Source organism: Grus americana, chromosome 1, assembly GCF_028858705.1.
Source record: "Grus americana isolate bGruAme1 chromosome 1, bGruAme1.mat, whole genome shotgun sequence".
Taxonomy (NCBI): Eukaryota; Metazoa; Chordata; class Aves; order Gruiformes; family Gruidae; genus Grus; species Grus americana.
The window spans coordinates 65,377,251-65,400,225 of NC_072852.1; the positions used below are offsets into that span (position 1 = coordinate 65,377,251).

A 22,975-nucleotide genomic window follows, 5' to 3' on the forward strand; every position below is an offset into this window, starting at 1 on the left:
CACATTTATGTACATATTTTTGGAAATAACACATTGAAACAAAAGATTGGGAGGGACGCTGTTAGTCCTAAAATTTAGTTACTGTCTACCATAAATGCTCCTTGACATTTAAACCTATTTGGAAAGAAATCTAGGGAATAAATTAAGAGTAAAGGGGGGGGGGAACCCCCCAAACTCAAGTAAGCAGAAGTAAGACCAAGAACTGAGTGATACCCAGTGATATGTGTAAGTCTGAGCTCTTACAGGAGATCAGAGAGAATTCCATGTGACTTTGACTTTTTCTTTGACTCAGAAAAGACAACATCATGTGGTAGAGGATCTTCCTCTGCTACCCTCATTAAACCTTCTGCAGGTCTAATGCTCCTTTTGCTTTGCCTCTTATTTCCTTTTGTAGGATTCCTTGTGTCTCTGTTGGATTTGTTACTTTACTCAAGGTGATGGTCACAGAAAGTCTAGGCGACTCTGGTCTTGCACCTGAATACAAGCTGAATATGGTATTTTATGTGATAGATCTGAATGCTCTTACCAGAACTTACTCAGATAGTTAATGTACTGTAGTTACTTCTCAGCTCTGGGGTTGCTGTTTGAAGTACTTGGGAAGATTGTTAGTGGAAATTTGTTTCATTGTCTTCAGGTGGGTCTCTGAACTGCCTATTAGGTGCAGGAGGATGGGCTTGAGGCTGAAAGCAAAGCTGGCCAGTGTTGCAGTGTTTTGTGGAGGTGTACCAATTTCCATGTAGCTTTTATCAAACTGGTCTGTGTGGTGAGGGGTTGAGAGAGAGGGAGGAAAGATCTGCTGGGGTCTTGGAGGTGGTGATATTGAGTGGCTGGGAAGATGCCCAGATCTTTGCTTTTCCATACCCTGGTTCCTTCAACAGCAGGCAATGGCAGATGCATAAGCAAGTATTTCATGAGGAGTTTTGAAAGGTCTGTTTCTCTTAGTGCTAATTGAACGTCTTGCATCAGTGTTTACTGCTGAGGGTGCCTGAGAGTGTCCTAGGCTGAGCTGCTATTTGTGTGGATAAACCTGAGGAAAATGGGAAGGTTAATGTAAGAGGCTAAAGATCACATTGACAAAAGGGCCAATAACTGATCTCTAGGGTTTGATTTTTGCTAAGTATTCTGATAGAATTCAAATAAGAATTTGCTGAGAGGGCTTTATAATAGCTCCCTTAAACCAGCTCCAGTCCTGAAGGAGTGGGGTGGTCACACAGGGGCTCACAGAGTGCTGATGGGGTAACCCAGCAGCAAGTTTTAATCAGAGAAACTGGTAGATCTGCTGATAAGATGTAGGATTGGTAAATACACAGCTGGATGTGATGTGCTGGAGGAGAGCCAGCACACTTTTTCCAAAGGAAGCCAGGACTCGTATGTCTTGCAGAAATTGCTGGCAGAGGCACGAGGCCCATGAACCGGGGTGGTCTGGCCATGGGAGCGCACACGGGCTTCCAGAAAGCTTCCAGTGAGGTAGGAAAAAAGATTTTGGTACAGGAACTAGGGCTAAAATGGATGATCTTCATGTCATTAAACAACAGCTTAAATGTAACAAGCAATGGGGTGGTTAGCAATCGGTGGGTGGTTTTCCTGATTTTACCTAGGAGTTTACTGAGGGGGACCACTGGGGATCTGTGATGGGAGTAGTGCTGCTCACAGGGAGCAAAGCGTGAGGGGCAAAGCTTGCTGCTGCTCTGCACAATTAGTCGGGGTGGGCACAGGCTGACTGTGGAAAACTTACAGGATGATCTTGCGATGCTGAATGACTCTGCAGCAAATTGCAGTTGAAATGTGAGATCGATGAAGGCAAAATAATGCACATGGGGGGAAAAAAGCTTTAAAGTCTGGACTTTATATTAGCATTTAGCACTCAGGATAGGGAACTTTGGATAATTGTGACTACTGCTATGAAATGATTAATTCAGTGCTCACAGTGATAAAAAGGCAAGTAAAGGGCTCAGAATGAGGGAAGGAAAAAAAAAAAAGAGAACAATGCAGAAAGTAAGGTGACATCACTGCTAAACCTCTGGAGCAGCCAGATCTTGAATGTTTGTTCTAGTTCTGGCAATCCTACCTCAAAAAAAGATATAATCGAGCTAGAAAGCATTGACAACAATAGAACATCTTCAGTATCGGCAGAAGCCTAAACCATCTAGGATGCTTCTACTTGTTGGGGGAAGGGTGAATGAAGAGGCATATGAATACAGATTCATAAAATCACAGAAGGTGTAGAGAGGCAAATGATTACTTGCTGTTCCTCACAATATGATATAGCAATTGAATTATCAAGCAGAATTTTTAAAACAGACAGAAGGAAGTACTTTACACTGCCCATAATTAAATTGTGGAGCTCATTATATAGGCTGCTGTGGAGACCAAGAGTATAAATGGAGACCAAGAGTATAAATGGGTTCAGGGAAGAACCAACACATTCCTAGAGTAAAGAGCCATTACAGGCTATTAGGCACAAAGGTCTGGAAGCAGCCTCCAGCTCAGGAAGTCCTTAAACTACTGATTACTGGAAGCTGGGGCTGGACTATGTCAGGGGAAGGATCACCCAATTTGTGCCAGTGCTTCTCTAAACACCTGCCACTGGCCATTGTCAGAAATGGGATACTGGACCAGACAGATTGTTTCGATTTGACTCAAGTTGACTCCTTCTATATTGAATGCAAAAAATTTGGGAATCTTGATGTTGCAGTGAAAGTCATTGCCCCATGGTCAGCTTGAAAGGAGAACATTACATGCCTGGAAGGCAAGGTGGGAACAGCAGGTCGCAGGAGCACTGTGCAGTCAGCAGAGATGTGTGGGGAAAACTTAAATAATAATGCCAGAGTTTAGCCAGTACATCTTGTTCATGATTTTCATAAGCACCAAATTGCAGGAGTGGAAACCACCTCCAAACAAACTCGGGTGCGTATAAATTGTTCATACAGCGTGCAGGTACTGTCTGGCCTTGTACAGGGATTTTCAAGCTGTGGTTGGCAAAGCTGAGAGCTGGTAGGCATAAGGTTTATCTACCTATTCAAAGAAAAGCAGAGCTATTGTAACTTAAACATTGTCATACAAATGACTGTCCTTTTCTTGGTAAATATCTGGATTAACTTTGAGAAAAGACTCCCAAAAATCTCTCTCCTGGCAGATGTCCTGGCCATGGGATCTGTGGAAGCCAGTCTCTGCACTTTTATGATCTCTCAACCTTTCAGCTGGGAAACTACCCCAATAGTAACTCATGCCCCTATGGAAAGGAGAGTAATAACCCCAGTCTGGAAAGGCAGCAACTTCAACACCAGTGACGACTAAAATGACACTCAAATCTGTTAACCGTGTGCAGCACTAACTTGCTCTTTCTTTTCCAAATAGATTTTTCTAACACTTAAATGAGCTGCATACTATTGACTAATTGTCTTTTGTGGTCTTTGAGGATTCAGGCATAACTATTCCATCTAAACAACTCATTGGAGAATTTTTATATGCCTTAGGTGGAGGAAAAGGCTCAGTAAAGCCAAAGCCTGGGATATAAACTCAAATCCTCCCTAATCAAATATGTATCCTTTGATCTAATAAGTAGGTTGAGTCTCGCCTGACTTTTCAGCAAAATGAAAAAGAAAATGTAATGCTTTTTTTTTAAAAAAATTAGTTGTTATACTTGAATAACTTGAATGTCTGATTGCTTTTGGTTTCCAAGACAGTCAACTGCTTTGCTAAAGAATTTTCTTAATGGTATCAACTATGGAATTAGTATCAGATATTTTTGTTCGTTGTATATTTAATGACATACAGATGTATGGGCACCCATACTTGTTCACAATGGTGGTGTGTTAGCTAAGTTGATAATAGCATCTACTACAAATTACTGATTACTGGATATGAAAAAATAATTATCAAAATGTAGGTCACTACTTAGGATGCAGCATTTCCTTGCTGTTGGTTGCTACATCAGCAAGGTGGCTGGTGTGCCCATTTTAACTAAGTTGTAGGCTTTATAGTTTGAAGAATGGAATATGTCATGAAAGCACAGATTCATTTTTTCTGTCTCTATCTTATCAGGGGAACAGTGATTACTTTTGCTTCTATGGGAAAGGCTGCCTGTCGAGCCTGTGTTTTCATTCATGCACTCAGCACAGTGGAGATGAAATTGCTGGGAAAGATAACTAAAAGCCACTTGTGTTACCTTACTATTGGAAAAGTGCCAGATGATGTAATCTGCTACAGTAATATGAGATCAGATCACCTGGATACTCAGCATCTGCTCTGTTTTCAGAATTGTGCTACCTTCCCTTTCCCCCCATTTTCCCCTCTCTCGTCTGCCTTACACTTGTTAGAAGGCCATGTGTTTGCTCTTTAGCCTGATCTTTCTTTTTTTAAAAAAAAAAAAAAAAAAAACCCAACATGGAAAAGGCTTCTGCAGTGCATGCAGTGTGTTTTGACGCTGTGTCTCTTTGTTCTGAGACAAAGTTCTGATAAGCTGTGTAAGAGTAGGCATTTTTAGCTTGACTCTGGGCCCAAGGGTCATTTCTGACTGGTTGGTGTCAATTTGCAGTTCCTGAGATCATTTTAAGGCTTTTATGTTAAAACAAACCTGAAAAAAAAGGCACTATTGTCATGCCTGTGTTTTGTGTGCTTTCCAGACAAAGCCATAAATCCAGCTTGGCGTGCAGGGGAAGGGCAGGCTGCTGGCACAAAACTGTGCCAAGTCTCCCGCAAAAGGCTCGTCAGCCTCGGCTCGCTTTTAAAAGAACGTGGGCCAAGTCTCAGGTTCTGCTGCAGGAGGCTTGCACATCTCTCATTCTGGCTTGAAACAGTATCCAAGGCTTGACGCTGGGATAGCTGTGGCTGTTCATTAGGCATATTTACCTTTTAAGTCTCTGCTGAACTTGCCTTCCATCTGGAAGCCTTGTCCTCAGACTGGTCAGATAAATTTGTTCCTAGGAATATTCATCGCAGACTTTCCTTTAGTAAATTTGCTTAGTGGATGCCTGCAACTTCACAGGCTGTATTGCTTGACAAGTAATGGGTTGTAAGCCCTGTTGGCTGAAAATGTTGGCATTTTTCATCAAACAATAGTTAATTGCTAATGCTTTATTATTCAACCACCTTTGCTCAAGTATTACTTTGCACAAAGTGGACGCTACCTTTCTCTGTTATGAGGGCAGGACTAAGTAGGTTTGCTTTATCACTGGCAGCGATGCAGAGTGGTAAATGTGATACTGCCCCATTTCCACCAAAACAAATTACCGTGTTATAAACCATGAATAGACATAAGAATGTACTCTTGTGTTTAAGAAGCACTAATAACTGAATTGATACCCAAAACAGCATGGAAACAGACTGCCAAATATTGGACACTGTTTTCTGGGGGAAAAAAAAAAAAATTAAAATTTATTTGTCATTGTTTATTTCTTTAAGGCCTTAATCCACTCATTGAGAAGATGTGTAGCTTATGTTGTACTGGCATATATGGCATAAAATCTTTCTAGCTAAATTCTTCTCTCCTGATAGATTGCCAGGTAGTGAAAGTCTTTTCCTTGGGCTTCTTCCCTCTAGTAGATTTTAGTCAAATGCAAAATATTTTGCAAAAAACCCTTAATGTCAATGTCTTGCCCACGTTGTTAAGTGGAAAGGGGGCACTGGATGATCAGAGGCTGATGTTCATGTGCTGAGTTGTTCATGCTACCCACAGGAAAGGGAATTAAAGAGATTCTGATTCAGCCCACTCGATTTTTCTGGGCGTGCACTGGGGGCAATGAGGCTTCCAAGCTCCTTTACTATGGATATATATTGCACTGTATATTTTCAGGGCAATGAAAAGATTTATTTAGCATATGGCTGACCTAGATTGTCATCACTGGCTCAATTGACCTTTATTGCCTTGGGACGGCGGTAAGATTAGGAGATGCTATAAATAGCTGTTGCACTGTGGGAGTGGTATCACAAAAATGCACTTTACACAAACAGACTGTCATTTCAGTTTATGGGGGATGAGTATATTTGGCTTACAAAAGGAGATCTCTCCTTGAGATGGTTTTGTCCTCTTCTGAATCACTGCAGCTGAAGCTGTGAGATTGTTTTGGCCACCACCATCAGGTGCTAAAATATACAATGTTCTCCTGGTTTCAGCTGGGACGGAGTTAATTTTCTTCCCAGTAGCTGGTATAGTGCTGGGGTTTCGATTTAGGATGAGAATAATGTTGATAACACACTGATATTTCAGTTGTTGCCAAGCAGTCAAGGACTTTTCAGCTTCTCATACTGCCCTGCCAACGAGAAGGCAGGAGGCACCCAAGAAGCTGGGAGGGGACACAGCCAGGACAGCTGACCCAAACTGGCCAAAGGATTATTCCATACCATACGATGTCATGCCCAGTATATAACTGGAGGCTGGCCAGGAGGCAGTGCAGCTCAGGAACTAGCTGAGCATTAGCTCTGAGTGATGAACAATTGTGCTGTGCATCACTTGTTGCATATTCTTTTATCACTATTATTAATCTTCCTCTTCTGTCCTAGTAAACTGTCTTTATCTCAACCCATGAGTTTTACCTATATTTCTTTTTGATTCTCTCCCCCATCCCACTGTGGGGGCGGGGGAGTGACCAAACAGCTGCGTGGTTGGTTTAGCTGCCTGCCGGGTTAAACCATGACAAAAGTGATAATGTTATGAAACTTTATGAAACCTACTGTCCAAGTGCAGCTGAGCGTTGCATCAGCAGTGTACTCCGCTTCCTTCCACCTGATGGCTCACTGTTCGAGGCTGCTCTGGCAGGGCTGGGTGCTGCTGGGGAAACAGGCAGTGGATATGCTGTCGGCACTTGTGGAGCTCCAGGAGTGTTTCTGGTCACCATCTGTGACTTTTGAAGGAGGCCATATCTATGCCTCAAGAGCTGTAAGAATGATTTTGGACCAAAGAGAGAGATTTGAAATACAAGTGGAAAGAAGCTGTAATACCTTGAGGGATGCTGATATGATCAAAAAAGGTAGTAGTGTATGACTTCCCTTCCTAAGTGGTGTCCCCATGTCTTGTTTTATGTAGTCCGATGTTGAATGGATGACTTTTCCCAGCCTATAAATGAAGTAAAAGCAACAGATGTTGTGCTTTTTATATAAAGTCATATTTCATTCCTCCAATAAAGGCCATTTGGAATTATGCATAAATTGATTCAGTAGTTCAGCTGGAACGTAAGGAATAGGTGTAACAAATGAGGACTCCACTGAAACTGGCAAATGGAACCATATGTAGTCCACTGGATTTGATATTTCAGCTTAGTGCCAGATGAGTAACTGATCTTCATTAAACAGTAATTTTCAGTGATCAGATTACTTTATTCTTTTCCTAAACTGCTTTAGCAGGAGATGGCATTCGAGCACCGTTTCACCCAAGATGAAATTAGATGCTGTATTGCCTCTTCTGATTTCTGGAGAAGGGTGGGGTGGATAATTATTTTGGGAAATTATATTGGATATACACTCCATTTATTTGTTTTTTTGTTTTTGTTTTTTTTCTTTTTTTTCTTTCCAATTTGCAGGAAAGCAATCTCCAGGTCAGGCCTCCAGCACTTGGCTCCTGTGCATTCCCTCAACATTGCAGTCTCCAATGGACCTGTGAAGGAACCAAGGGCGGCCTTAGAGTGGACTGTAGGTGTTTGGTTTTTTGGCAGTTAATTTGAGCAGTATCTCTGGCTAGTGCTCTTTCCATCCTGAACTCAACATAAGACATTGCATTGCTGTCAGAATTAGTGCTGGTCAATAGGAATATACTTCTATTATGAAAAAAAGCACAAGGCAGAGACATGAAAACTTGTGGAGACTTGAGCAGAACAGGACAGAACTGTTCAGATTTTCCAGCTTGGGAACTGTCTGGCTACATTTTTTCCTGCCTTCTTGACAAGGTCTGCCATTCAAAGGTGATCTAATTCTAGCACAGCACAGTTTTGTACCTCTGCTTGATGGGCCAAAATTTAAGGCTGAAGACACATGTTGAGTTGGCTGGGTCTGTAGAGTAGGTAGTAGAAATCTTTGGTCACAATGCTTTGTAGCTATGGGTAGATTTCTTCTGAGCCCAAACTGGGTTGTAGACACAGAGAGCATATGTTTCCATCCCCTCCATCTTACTTCTCCTACTTATGTTTCCGGGCTAACTCAGAAATGGTCCGTTTAGGACTGTCTAGAATAGAGTAGACTATTTCAGTTGGAAGGGACCTACAATGATCGTCTAGTCCAACCGCCTGACCGCTTCAGGGCTGACCAAAAGTTAAAGCATGTTATTAAGAGCATTGTCCAAATGCCTCTTAGACGCTGACAGGCTTGGGGCATTGACCACCTTTATAAGAAGCCTGTTCCGACCACCTTCTCTGTATAGAAATGTTTCATAATGTCAAGTCTGAACCTCCGCTGACACAGCTTTGAACCATTCCCGTGCACGTTCCATGTGGTTACGCACTGGTATGTGCTAAGAAGTCAAGCCTTAAGCCAGCAGGTCACACTAACATCCCATTTAAAGAAGTATCAAGGCACCAGCCACCCAAGTGGCTTTTAGGTGAAGGTAACTTACATTTTGATGAATATGGCTTATGTTTATCTCTGATTTTCTATATGGCATGCTCTGCTTCAACCCCAGCTATTGCATTTAAAGTTCAAGGGGATGAAATGTCTGTGCTGCAGGAAGCTGGATTAGATTTACCGTGTTCTTCTACAGTACTGTATTTTAACAAAGAGTGTTAAAATGAGTTTGAAATCTTACATGGAATCCTCTTGGAGGAGCTTTGTAGAATACCTTGATCTTTCCCTCCAGGAAAACTCAGGTCCTGATTCGGCAAGGTATTACAACACGTCTGCTTTGAGTCATCAGTGGTGTTTAGTAGAAATCTGAAGGATCAGTCACCTATGTGAGGGATTAGGCACAGGCTAAATTAAACACCTTTCAAAATTGTACTTAGAAAACAACAACAGCAGCAACAAAACCCCAAAACAAAAAACCTAAACCCCAAACCCAACAACCACAGCTTACCCTTCTTCAAAGTTAATTGCTACTCATTTTACCAGGTGGTTCCTCATGTGATTCCAATACATAAATACTGCAGGACTTTATAGGTTGGTGAATATTGATTATAGATTTTAGGTTTTAATTGTGTGTGGTTTCTTTGCACTTCCTGGCTTATAGTTTAGATTTTTGATCAGTTTCTCAGCCGTTTCACACTCTCAGATTGGTGTTGCTGATTTACTTCTTGTTGCTCTTTTACTTCTCCTTTGATTGGAGGAGGCGGCAATGCCATGGCATGTGGGGAAGGGGCAGGATAGTGAGTGGAAGACATCCGTGTCTGGGAGGAGCCTGAACTGACCAGCTGTAATAACCGGTGAATGTGGGGGAGAAAGGCATTTCTCAAATCTGTGGCACAGTATAAGTAAACGAGATAATAGGGAGGTGATTTGGAGGTGTGAAGAAGCTGAAACAGACCAAAGTTTATAATGGGTAGTGAAGGTCAGTTAAAAAACCCTTAAGTTTTAAATACTGATGTTTAATTCCAGAGGTGTATTTGGTAGAGAGAAGAGATGTTTGGATTAAGACGTATTGGAGCCAGACAGAAAGTCTTTGTATTTGACCACTAGAAGGCAGCATTAATCAGTGCATGTAGCATCCCCATCTATATCATTCCGCTCTTCAGTATTTCTGAGGATGATTCTCCAAGGACTCATGATGGGAGACCTTCCCAAAGTCTAAGTGACATGAACAGAAGTTGTCACTTGACTTTGCAGTAGAAAATGTTTCCTTCTTGTTATCTTCACAGTAATAACTGGAAAGAATTCCCTGGCTATAGTCTCCACTTTTGATAACTCCTTGTGGGTGATTTGCCATTATCAGATGATCTTGTGAACAGGACACTGATTTGGGGAGTGGGATTTCCATTCCTTGCTCTGCCACTTACCTTGTGAGCGAGCTCAGATAAATTGTTTTGCTACTCAGTACGTTAGCCTCTCTAGCTGTAAAATGGAGCTGATGATTCTGATGTCTCTTAAGACCCTTTACATAAGAAACAGTATTGCTTTGTTGTTGTTGCTGTTACTATCTACCACCCCTGAGGTTTCTTTTCTTTCACGTTCTTACAAATACCCAGTTTCATCACATTTACTACATCTAATTCAAATTAACTAGTAGCTTTATCTAATTTAATGCTATCTTTTCACAGCAGGGCCATACAGAATATATCCTCTGGAGTAGGTGATACTATAGCCAGAGGGCAATGCAGAATATGCCTTACCAAAAAGGAACCACCTTAACTTCTTGTCCCTGTGATATGTTTATGCATAGCCTCTTCTGCCACTCTTACAAGTTAAAAGATAAAGTAAGCAATTCTAGCCCAGATTCTAAAGTACAGAGCCACCTCATACAGTGCCTGTGTACCATTGTGGATCTAGCTCTTTGTATATTTTCATATTGCCATTTGCTCCCAAGGAAAACAGTCATAAGCTTTTGTGCAAAGTCATCCTGTAATTTCCTTTTAAGTATTGCCTTCTAGCTTATGCTTTCTTTGGTACCTACAAAAATCCTGACAGCCACCTAGGATATTAGTGTGTTGAGCTTCCCACTGGCCAAAATTGTCTCATTATTTTATTTGTCCATCATGCATTTGTCTGTTGATGCCAGTTACTTGCCTTCTCATTAGTAGGCATTTATGGCCCATGACTACAAGCCTTAGAACTCTGATTATGTCCATTAAGAGGCATTTGAAGACACACAGCTTCCATTCTTGGAGTTCAATGAAAAAACTTGAGACCGATCTGTGCATTGTGTTCTGTGAATGCACAGAGTACTCTGGGTGCAAGATGAATGTTCTTCAGAGGAGAAATATTATAACTTTATAACATAAATTATATGTATTAAAGACACAAAAAAATCTTATAGATCTTATAAGAATAGAAAACTATGCATTTGAATAGATGTTGAAAACTGGCATTTGGCAATATGTGATGCCAGTTTCGTAGGTTTTACTTTTACCTGCTTCTATAAAATTAGTTGGTTGAGAGGACCTATTCAGTTGCATAGGATATTTTAGCATGCAGGAAAAAGTTGTTCTTTGCACTTTCTACTAAATATCAGAAGATTGCAGGGCTATGATCTCACTGAGATCACAGAGACATAGTGCAATAGCACGTGTGGCTGGAGTGGCACAATGGATAGATATGGACTTTTTAGAAAGGACAAGGCCAGGATGGTGAGGATGGAGGGGGAGTTATCCTTCATATGTGAGAGAAGCAGGAATGCTTGAAGGTCTGCTGTGGAATGGACGATGAGCCTGTGAAGAGCTATGGATCAAGATTAGAGGGCAAACCAACATAGGCAACATTGTCGTGGGTGTCTGCTACAGATACTTTGTTCAGGAAGAGGTAGAAGATGAGGCCTTCTTCAGACAACTGGAAGCAGCCTTGTGTTTGCTGGCCCTGATATTTATGTGGACAACATGAACCATCCTGATATCAGCTGAAGGAACAACTGGGCATAAGCAACCCAGGGGATTTCTGGAATGCATTGATGAGAACTTCCTGGCAAGTGATCGAGGAGCTGATGAGGGGAGATGCTCTGCTGGATCTCATGCTTACGAACAAGGAAGAACTGGTGGGGAATGTGAAGGTCAGGGCAGACTTGCCCATAGTAATGATGAGGCAAACAGCAGGATTATATCCCTGGACTTCAAGAGAGCAGACTTTGACCTGTTCAAGGGACTGTTTGGGAAAGTAACATGTGATATGCCTCTGAAGAGAAAAGGGGTCCAGGAAAACTAGTTGATAATCAAAGATCACCTCTTCAGTATTTGAGAACAGTCCATTATCACATGCAGTACATCAAGCAAAAGCATCAGGAAGTCTGCATGGATGCATAAGTAGCTCCAGACAAAACTCACATATTTTAACACACCTTCCCCCTCCAAATAAAAACCCCAAACCCAAACAAATCCCCCCTGCCAATACAACAGGTGGAAGCAGGGTCAGGCCAGCCAGGAGGATTGTAGAGGGCACTACCTAATTTCACAGGGGTAAGGAAAGCCAGAGCCAATCTGGAGTTGAATCTGACATGAACATGAAGGGCAACAAGAATGGTTTATGTAGGCATAACAGCAGCAGTAGGAACACTAGGAAAAATGTTAGGCGACTGCTGAAAGGGGCAGGGGATTTGGTGGCAGAGGACACGGAAAAATCAATGTGCCTAATACCTTTTTTTACTTCCATTTTTACTGGTAAGATCTGCCTTCAGGAATCCCAGGCCCCTGACACCAGTGGCTGAAGCAAGAAAGACTTACCTTTTGTAGAGGATGATCAGGTTAGGGAACATTTAAACAGACTGAACATATAGAAGTCCATGGGACCTGATGAGATGCATGCTGATATCATTGCAAGGCCAGACTGTGGTCTTTGAAAGGTCATGATGATCAGAGGAGGTTCATGAGGACTGCAAGAAAACAGATGTCAATCCTGTCTTCAAGAAGTGCAAGGAGGAGGATCCAGGGAACTACTCACTGATCAGCCTCACCTTGATTCCCAGGAAGGTGATGGAGGAAACCCTTCTGGAAGCCATTTCCAAAAATATTAAGGATAAGAAAGTGATTGAGAGTAGTCAGCATGGACTTATGGAGGGGACATCATGCCTGACCAACCTGACAGCTTTCTGTAATGAGGTGACTGGCTTGGTAGATGAGGGGAGAGCAATGGCTGTTATGTTCACTTTTGCAAGGCTTTCAACACTGTCTTCCATAACATCCTTGTACACAAACTGATGGAGTATGTATAAATAGACAGTGAGGTGGCCTATGAGAAGTGTTTATAATGTCACAGTGAATATGACTTTGCAATGAACTTGTTGCATTATATTCTGCGTCTTTTTGGCATTAATCAGCAGTGCTGTCCACTTACTTTCATGGACAGTAAGTGCCTAGAGATACGTTACACTTCAGATAATTAACGTGCATGTTAATGTGCTAATATGTGTTCTACATATGATGAAATATTTCCCATCGAGATAAATATATTTCTTTTCCATGTGAACAGTTTGGCTTCTGTATCATCATTTCCTAAAAACTATACTACACTGAACGATATTAGAGCGTCTGCCAGACTTTTTTTTGTAATTGGAAACTGAGTATTCAGTTGAAAAGAGATGTACATTATCAGATGCTCACATGAGAAAGGAGAACCTCGGGGTGTGGGTATCCCATTAGTCACATAAAAACATGTAGAGGTGCTGGGAGCTTTAGTTCCACTTAAGTAAGTCGTGATGAATGCAAACTCCATGCATACTTAAAAATTGCTGAAATGTTGTGTGCAGATGGCACTTGAAGCAATGTGTTCAGGATCAGTAGTCCTACTTTGCTGTTTCTTTTTCATCGAGGTTTGAGAATAATATTCTTTCTAGAGAAATCTAAAGAGGAAAAAACAGGTCTGTCATATTTCAAAATGGTGGCCATCTCTAATTTTTTTTTCCCAGCAGTATAGAGGATGCAGTGATATTACAGAAGGTGCCCTTCTAACTGCCAAAAGGACTGAATTTAAGCTGTTGTCAGCCAAAATAATGGCTCATGAGAACATAGGGAATCATCATCTCAGTTGATAGCATCTGGACATTGCTCCTTCATGAAGACAAACATTGTTATTCTGCTTCTGCATACAGATGATCTTTCAGATGATGGTAACAGCAATTTCAAAAGCTCAGCAGAGAATACAGAAGTAGGCAACTGATGCTGGGATCTTGGCAAGCATGGGGAGGGAAAGGAGAATGGCAGAAAATGCTAGAGAATGTGGTGAACTTAGACCTAAAAGTTGAACACTCAAAAATAGTTCTGAACATCAGAGCGTACATATCTCAAAGGTTTTTTTTGAAGTAATGATGTAGTACCATATCTCTGTGATGTTTTATGTCCACATATTAGATTTGTAATAATTAAAGAAAAGGTGACTTCTACATGAAGAATATTCCCAAATTAAAATGTGCTAAGGTGGAGTTAAAATTGAGAATATATATCAACAGAAAAAACATTTGGGACGTTGCTATTGTTTGCAACATGAGCATTATAAACTCTGGAATTTCAGAGTTAAGGGTAAAACACAAGCCAAACATGAGAGAAAGACATTTGGGGAAAAGACATCGAAACTAACTTGTTTCTGTTTGATAGTGACCTCATAAAGAAAAGGGCTAAAGCTAATAATTTTTGCTTACAAATGCATTAAATTAAAATTAGATTGATGAGCACTCATTTTACCCTAATCATAGTTTATCACCCAAATGCATATTTGTAAGAAGATTCATCTTTCTCACTGGAGTGTTAACAAAAGGAAAAATTTCTTAATGGCTTATTTCAGAAGTCTGGCTTGCATAATTTTTTGCAGAACGCCAGTCATGGCAGGAATGGAGGAGAACTCCTTTTGTCCTGTTACAATTGGAGTTACAGCTGCTTTGAACTAGAAAGTTGGGCTGACTTGGCACAGCAAATTAAACTGCCCAGGTTTATCTGCATTGTTTTTGAAACCATGCTGACTGCAGCCTGAAGAACAGTGAGGTACGGAGATACTTAAGGGCTTTAGAAAAATAGTAACACTTGCTCTGTCATTTAACCATGCTGGGGCTCTTAAGAGAAGAAACCTACTTGAATTAGTGAAATATGCACAGCAAGTTATGATCACGTACATGTAATTACATTGTTCCCAAACTCCTAGTCCTTGAATTCCTATTTCTCTTTCACTTCAGGGGGGACTGTGTGTGGTTTTTGTTTTATACGCAAGGAATGTTTGCAATACTGAAATTATTTTTGTTTGCTATTAAGGTGGTAACGGATCAAGAGCAATCAAATGGGAGGTCTCCATCTGCGAGAGCATATTGAGTTTGTGTGTCCCCTGTGAGGCAGGCTGCATCTGCCAGGAAAGCACTGCTGCCTCCGCCTCAGTGAGCAGGGGCTCTTTCTCTTCACAGGACACTGAGTTCACACACTTACAAGAGCTGCGAAGCCAGGCAAGGAAACAGAGTTAGTTCCCAATTCTCTTTCTAACTGCAGAATATTAGGCCTCAGTCATCGCTGTTTTATCCAACGATGATGGACACTATCCCTTTTCTACGCAGCAAGTCAAAGCAAAGCACATCAGCCTAAAACCATGATTTGACAGATCAGCTAAGCTGCTCTGACACTGAGTTGGTACCAAAAGCATCGGTCCCGCTGAACCCACCTTTAACCTATCACTCCTTGTGTCAGATCCAGCAGTTATGCGGTCACGGGGTGAGTCATTTTGTCTAGCTGATTTGGTAGATAAGAGTTATCTGTTTTTTTCCAGCAGCTGAACTGATTCATGTGTAGCTTCACAGCCACTAGATCTGGCACGAGGGAAATGGCAAGAGCACGAGACTGGGATCTAAGGGGTCAGGGACAGAAAAAGGACAACTGCCTCTTTAGTAGCCATTTACTCCTAAAGCCAACATAAAGACATCAAGTGCAAAATAAACCAAACTGGCAAATTATTTATGAAAAGGTTGCTGAACTCAAAACTCTTGTGGAAAAATATCTGTGTTTAAATACACAAGTGATGATGTAGCCTTTACTGTGCTTTAGTTTTGTGTTAAACAGGAGCTCATGCTAGAGGTGGTCCCGGTGACCTCTGTCAGCTTGTGTGTTGGTAGATGGAGTACCCTTTTGTCCAGTACATTGTGGAATACTGCCTGTAAATTTTGGAGTAGAAAATACTGATTTGCTGAAGTCAAAATTCTTCATAGAAATGTATTGATTTTTGTCAAAAATTCTTATTAGAATTGAATGAAAAATTGGGCTTGGAAAAGGGCAAAACATTTTCCTTCGACTATATCATCTTGATATATTTTCATAAGCTGCAACTGAATGTCTCATCATATAAATGACAGTGCCCTGTAAAATTTAAAACAGTGAAGTACAAATAATTCCCTTTTGATCTTATTGAGACAAAGTAATCAACAGGCAAAGCTTTTTGAGGAAGGGCATTTCATCTTGGGAAGTTTCAGCTCTTTGCTCTGATTCAGGATGAAAGAAGATTTTTCATGTCGGTTTGCTGGAGTTGAAATTGTGAGTTTTCACACACGGTGCTGTGAAATTGTTCGTGGCAGTAGGTATCTGGAGGTGTGCCACTTATACCAGATCAGGTTATTTACATTTTTATTATCTAGTCTTGTCAGAACTCTATCATATCATGAACTACAAAGGTCATCCTTGTAGACTACTTACTGATTTTATTTATACTGTGATGTAAAGTCAGACATATGAATCTGTGATCCGGTCTGGAACAACAGAGAACAAACTCAATCAGTCTCAACTAGGTTATGGAAATAGGCCGCTTCATCTTTAGAAATCTTGGATGGCAAGTTATGTGGACATGGTCCGAATGAAGGGGTGTTTAATCTATTCTTTAATGTAATTTTGATTCCTCATTAAAAATTATGTCCCAGGAGCTGTCTGGGTTTTTTTACTTAGCTTTCAGAGTTGATCCTTCCTAAACATCTTTTATAATCTATAAAATTTAGCTCTGGGTTATAATGTTGAATTCGCACCATTTTGTTAGCAGAGACTGTGCTCAGGTCAAACACATTTTGATGAGCTTATATCCTTCCGTTTTGGTCCTCTTGTCTGGCTCCTCATAAACTAGACAGGAAGTTAATATGTTGGGCAATACTGGAGGCATAGTCGTTTTATTAGTATGATGTGACTAGGCTTCCATGAAGCGCTGTAAAACTGATAAAGTTCTTGTCAGAGAAAATTGCTTTAATATCAGGATAAACTTGAAGGGAAAGAATTTACAATCTGAATAATTTACCATCTGAGTAAGGCTTGAAGAATTTCTTAAAGCTAATTCAAGTCCTTAAAAAGCTATTTTGCATTATAAAAGTGCTGAAAAGCCTCACCTAAACTATCACGCACTGAACTGTACAGTTTAGGCAAATCTCTGTCCCAGGGAGTCTACAGTTCAGGTGGACAGGCAGACAAAAGGATGAGAAGAAATGGAGGTATAGAACGGTGTGCCACTAAACGATGTTTAATCAGAGTATAATGGCAGTAGACTGGAATCCAAGTCTCACTCTTACCCAGCCCCTTGAGTTGGGGGATAATATGGAGTCTGACATCAATGGGAAGATTTCTGATGAAGTTAGAAGACCTGTGAACAGGTAGACCTCTGACCAGAAAAAACCCAACCTGTTGTTCTTGTTCTTTTGGTGTATTTGAAGTGAGAACCATAGTTGTGGTAGGCACCATGTGCAGACTTGCATAGGTCTCGGCTATCGTGGATGAGCTCATACTCCAGAAGGCAAAGGATTTTGCCACTTCTGCTTCTCTGAATTACCTCAGAAATCTGCATGGCAAGAGAAGCTTTCTCATTTCATCACTTTGAAACTGTCAGTGGTATTTTAAATAAATTATTTTAACCAAGATGGCTATTTCAGAGCATCCTGCTGTCGGACGCCATCTGTTTGGTAAACGTCATCATTTGTGACTTCTGCAGTGTGGGAACCAAATGTCAGAGACTGTCAGAGCATTTTCCATCATGCTCTAATTCTGGCTGAACAGAAGTCCTGTTTATTCGCTTTGCTCGAACAGTGTATAGTAGACTTCTTAGACTTTTTAGTTGAGCCAGGATTACAATCAAGTGAAAACTGTAGTCTTTCCACAACCAAATTTCCTCAGAACAAGTATTTTTATAGAATTAAGGTACATATTTAGTCAAATGAAGCTGTCAAAGAAAAATCAGATGTTACCCTGTTAATTCTAATTTTACTAATTGTCAGTGTTCTAGGTAGGTTTTTTTGGGGTTGAGAGTGTTTTCAGTTGAATGTATCATTCTTTCAGGTATAAAATTAAAGTCTGATCGCTCCTGGCCACTTAATGTTTTGTAGATGTTTTCATAAACGTACAGGGTTGATCCAGCCAATTTAAAGAAAGCATTTTTGCTTTCCTTGTTTAAACTAACCCATCATTCTAAAGCCATAGTCAGTATGTTATTTTGCACTTCTGGGCCTGGTTCTCAAATTTTTGGGCTTCTCTAGTTGAAAGTTCAGTAGTTATGTTTTTGTTTCATCTCTCTTGATTTTCTGTTTCTTTAAAATTCTGTGTACATCTCATGCTTATGAAAGCTAGAGTCCCAGTTAAACTAGGCAGCATGTGGGAAGAACATGGGCAAAGTTTCACTGAACAGTACGCAAAAATAATTTGGTTCTGATTGGCGACACATCATTCATTGTATCATCAGCATCCTTTAAGCAGGTGTGGTCAGCCAGGGTAATACTGGTATGGCTTTGTGTTGTAGAAAAATAAAACAACACGTGATTGTGTGGTGGGGGTTTTTTGGTTGTTGTTTGTTGTTTTTTTTTTCTTCTAAATTTGTGGTGAATATCAGATCTTTTTTTTTTTCTCTGTACTCACGTGGCTGAATTTCACAAACCATACTGACAATCATCTTTTCTCAGGAAAATGCTGTGAACGGAGAGCATCTGTGGCTGGAGACAAATGTTTCTGGGGACCTCTGCTACCTGGGGGAGGAAAGCTGCCAAGTCAAATTCTCAGTGAGTTATTTTCAGATTTCCTTCTCTCTTTCTGAGGTAACAAGCCTGACTTCAGATTGATACAGTGCTCAGATGCTTGGGAGCTTGAATTGTTTGCTGCTGTTGTTGATGCTTGTGTTCCAGAAGGAATGCAAAAAGGGCAAAAGGCTGCTGGTTAAATACTTTATTGCTTGGGAAAAAAGCCCAAACAATTTTGAGTGATGCAGATTATTTACACAGTGAGAATGGATGTAACGAGTAGCTTTATTAACATGGTAAAGGAAAAAAGGTTAGAATATTGAGATATTTCAGAAATGTTCAAATCAAGTAGCCTATTTTATTTACATACACAAATATATCACTTGCTGGGGTCTCTGACAGTAGGGTCTGATCAAATTTTTGTGATTTTAATCACTGCAAGGATTTGAACTGTATTTTCCAAACTCTTGAATGCACTCACCAACGACTGCACTCATATTTCAGTGTTTGCCTTCTCCTGTTCGAGCATATTCAAGGTTTGCCTTCTACTGAAACTTTTTCTGCTGTGCATGAAAAAGTTTCATTGGATAGATCTCTAACCTGTGTATATCTCTTCTTTAACTGGGGAGTCACTTCCAGTTTGCTTCAGTAACTCTTCACATAGAATTTCAGTTAAACTGTTTCAGCAGAAGAGAAGAAAAAAACCCCTCTTATCTTGATATTCAGGAACTCTGGTGAGAAAGCAGGGATCCTGTGTTTAAGCCCTTGCTTTGAATCAATGCTCAAGGGAACATCCTGGCCCTCGGACTGCAAAGTGTAAGGGGAGTCCTTCTTCTCTGGGGCGTTTGTGGGTACTGCCTGTGACTTTTAGCAATACCACCTTTTTGCTTTTATTAAAAAAAAAAAAAAAATCAGATCATTTGATCCAAATCAAAGCTAATTCACTAATCACCCCTAGTATCTGGGGCACTTTGATCCAAAATACTAGTGCTTTCCGTAGCTCCAATTTAATATCCATCCCCCCATAACTTCTCAAGCAAATCGGTTACTTTATGTATTCTAAGTTAAGGCCAGGCCTGGGAAGTCTATCCCTGCTTGCAAAGAGTACTGAAGCGAAGTCCCAGCAGTAACAGGCTGCTGATTGTGGGATGATGTTCAAGAGAAGCGTCGTTGTGTGTTTGCCCTGCACTTCCATCGGTCCTGATGCACTGGGTTTTGGCAAGAGCTTGAGACAGGATTTGTGTGGCTGAGTGGGCTGACCCATTATGACTGTTCTTATGTTCTTAATAGAAGTTTGCCTTTCTAAAAATGAGTAAATACTTCCTTATGATTTAGCTCGTTGAAAGTAGTATGGAAATTTAGTAATATTTTTGCATATGATTTGCATGGCCGTGTCTTAGCTTTAGCGGTGTATCTCTCTAGGAGTTCAAGGACTGTTTGCAGTAGCTGGTGAATTAGACTTACACTTCTATCTGGGAATGTAGGGACACATCTTATATGGTGACAAACTTTTCCAGCCAATAGGCCTGGAGATGTTGAGTTATATTTAGGAAGCAGCAGAGTTTAAAGTTGCTCGGTTCTTAATTGCCTGGCCTTTGCTTGACCTGACTCAGTACTTTTAGGTACTACCATATTGGTTCCCTTTGGGGAAAGCGATATCTGTGTTTACAACACATCGCAGTTTATGGGGGTTTCATTAGCTTAAGAACTAGAGATGGAAATGGAAATCAGTTAACTTTAGTTGTGGTTAGTTTAACCTGATCTGTCAAAAGGATAATGCTTCTCCAGTTTGGATCTTTTGAAGACACAGCATCATTCTATGCCTGTGTGGTCTGCCTTTGACTTAGCTCTTTTACATGTAGACTATTTAAGATCGAATGTTTGCAATGGAGAAGTGGTGAGAAATAATTAAGCTGTAGCTGCACAGACTTTGCATAATCTCTGGAATATGGAGCTGACCTCTCATGAGGAATTAAAGAAGTTAGAAGTAATGGAAAAGATAGTCTGAATTTTTACTAGTCTCTCACTATAGATGGTTGTAACTACTTGCAATGCCACCAGCATTCACAAATCATTAGAACAGCTTAAAAAGCAAGATATTAAAACAATAGTTGCTTGTAAGGTGTTACCTTTGTTTGCTTTTGCAGTTTTTCATCTTAAGGATCTATTCCTTGATGTTGTCTCACTCCTCTTGGTAAACACAGAGACTAGAAACATACTTAAAGTTAACAAGTCACAAAACACATGAAAGCTTACTCTGTTATACGTCAGGATTCTTCAGATGAAACATTAGAACAACGCTCCGTATACATGTGAACATGCACAATTAGGGTATATTTAGATAATTATAAGACTCATAATTATGAGACTCAGTAAAATTATAATAATTATTCTATAATGTGAGCCGAAGCTGTGTTCCCAATTTCTTCTTGAGTTTATTTACAATATATTGAAAATTTTAATGAAATAATTTATTAGAGATTTAAATGAACATGAGTAAATTGAATGCAAAAATCTGAGGCAAATCAATCTCAGTTTACTGTGTGTTTATAAATTTACTGTCCCTCAAGCACAGGTCTATAAGTTAAACTTCTATGAAAATTAATTCCATCTGGTTTATTAAATTAAGTATATGCAAGAAAAAAAGTAAATATATTCTCTCTCTCCTGGATGCATTCTCTTGCCTTTGATATGCTTTGGCCCAGGGGATTCAGTGGAAATTATTTTAAAAGTCCTACTGAAATTAATAAAACTAACCAGCATAATTAGGCTGAGAATTTTATCCCTGCTGTAACAGTTCATAAGCGTTTAACAACATTCTGTGAGAAGGTTATCATTCTCTGCTAAATGGCCCACGTATTTTTCTGCAAGGCAATGGTCAGGCCCATCAAATTAAATATTATATGTTAAGCATGAAATGACATACTCTTCCAAACTGGTCTGATTTGCGCGTATGGTTCTTCTCTCTTCACTGACTCTGCCCATCCTTTTCATAGGCTCCTCCCTTTTAGAGCCATGATCTTCACATGTAACAGCCTTATCTGCTACCTAAAGGGAGCCTGTGGCACTCTGTCTTTCATAAAGTTCAATTCTTAACTGGAAGAGCTTCAGACCTTTTTTCAATATACAGAACAGTTCAGAGCACAAAGCGGGGTGGGGAGGGAAGTTGTTGCATAAGGAAACATCTTCTGTTTCACAGCTAACTTTTTTCCTCTTGGGAACAGAGCACCTCCATGCACACACGTCACCCTTTCCTCTTACAGAAATCTGCTCTGCGGAGGAAGTGTGCTGCCTGCAAGATTGTGGTCCACAATGCGTGCATGGAGCAGTTAGAGAAGGTAAGACATTGCCATCTTCTGGAGCCTGATGCAGACAACACTCATTTAATTCTTGTATTGAGGTTTCAGTCTGGAAAACACCATATGTCAAAGTAGGATTTCATAGCTGTTTTGACAATATATTTGTTAAAAAGTTGACTTAAAATTCCAGCTCATTTTTTAAAAACCAGATTTCTTCAAACCCTGTGAACCATTAAAAAAACCAACCCAACAACAAAAAAACAGTGAATGCTTTCACAATTTTTATGATTGAAAAAATAATTTCCCTCTACTTCTAGACTGAAAATTAAAGCTAGAAAATACAGTGTCCTTTCATGTACAAAATTTGCCTTTCAAAATTCCTCAACTAAACCCAGCATAATCCATCTTATGACAGCTCTATTTATTATAAGCAACGCAGCATAAGATACTACTATGAACATTTTTCACTGTGTTTACTCTAGACTATATGGTTTGGCCTCAAAACCCAGAAGTTAAGTTCTTGTTTTTAAAATGGAAAACATCAAACTTTTCCTTTATAGTACCATTATTTCTGTGAGCATCTGTCCTGCTTCTCAGTTCCTTCAAGGAGTCCTCTTTACCCCCAAGTGCCTATAGAATATCTGTCACTGAGTTCTCTTCCCATAAGTGATTTTTCTTCATTATGCCTAACTGTTAACGTGTTAAAGAAATTTCCCCCCACTCTTTTTCTTTCGTGTTGGGATATGTGTAAAGAAATATGAGTGGGAATTTCCCCATTGATTTCATTAGAGCTTCACTTTCACTCCTATATGTTTTGCAATGTTGTTCTCCATAAAAGAAGTTGATGCATAACAAATTTATAGCAGCAACACTTTGGAAAGAGTTTTTCCTTTCCAAGTATTTGGACTTGTGTTGACAAATGTCACAGTGATTGCCATAATACCAAGTTGGAGAGGTACCATTTCCACCCCCGATGCTTTTACCCACAGTGAAATTAGCATTAGCACATGCTTTCAGCACAAAATGTTACCAGTGAATTTTTCATGACTTCCTTCATCAGCAGCAGTGCTGACTCCCCATAGCCCGGCGAGCTGGTGGCGTTACCAGCTGAAGCAAATAAGCACTTAGATAAAACCCATTCTGTTCAGCTTGTTTATGCCATTCTGGAGACCAT

The 22,975-nt window shown here is 40.2% G+C and overlaps 1 protein-coding gene across 8 annotated transcripts in view; it reads left to right on the forward strand.

Moving 5' to 3' along the window:
* The window catches only part of DGKI (diacylglycerol kinase iota), a 230,807-nt gene that overhangs the window by 73,064 nt on the left and 134,768 nt on the right, over positions 1-22,975 (forward strand). For 6 of the 8 annotated variants that reach the window (XM_054808326.1, XM_054808350.1, XM_054808335.1 and 3 more), the window contains exons 2-3: positions 18,449-18,544; positions 21,766-21,840. In XM_054808326.1, the coding sequence (XP_054664301.1) occupies positions 18,449-18,544; positions 21,766-21,840 (171 nt within the window). Of the gene's footprint in view, positions 1-7,517; positions 7,627-18,448; positions 18,545-21,765; positions 21,841-22,975 lie in introns of all 8 variants that reach the window. The other 2 variants (XM_054808342.1, XM_054808367.1) reach the window with 1 other exon arrangement.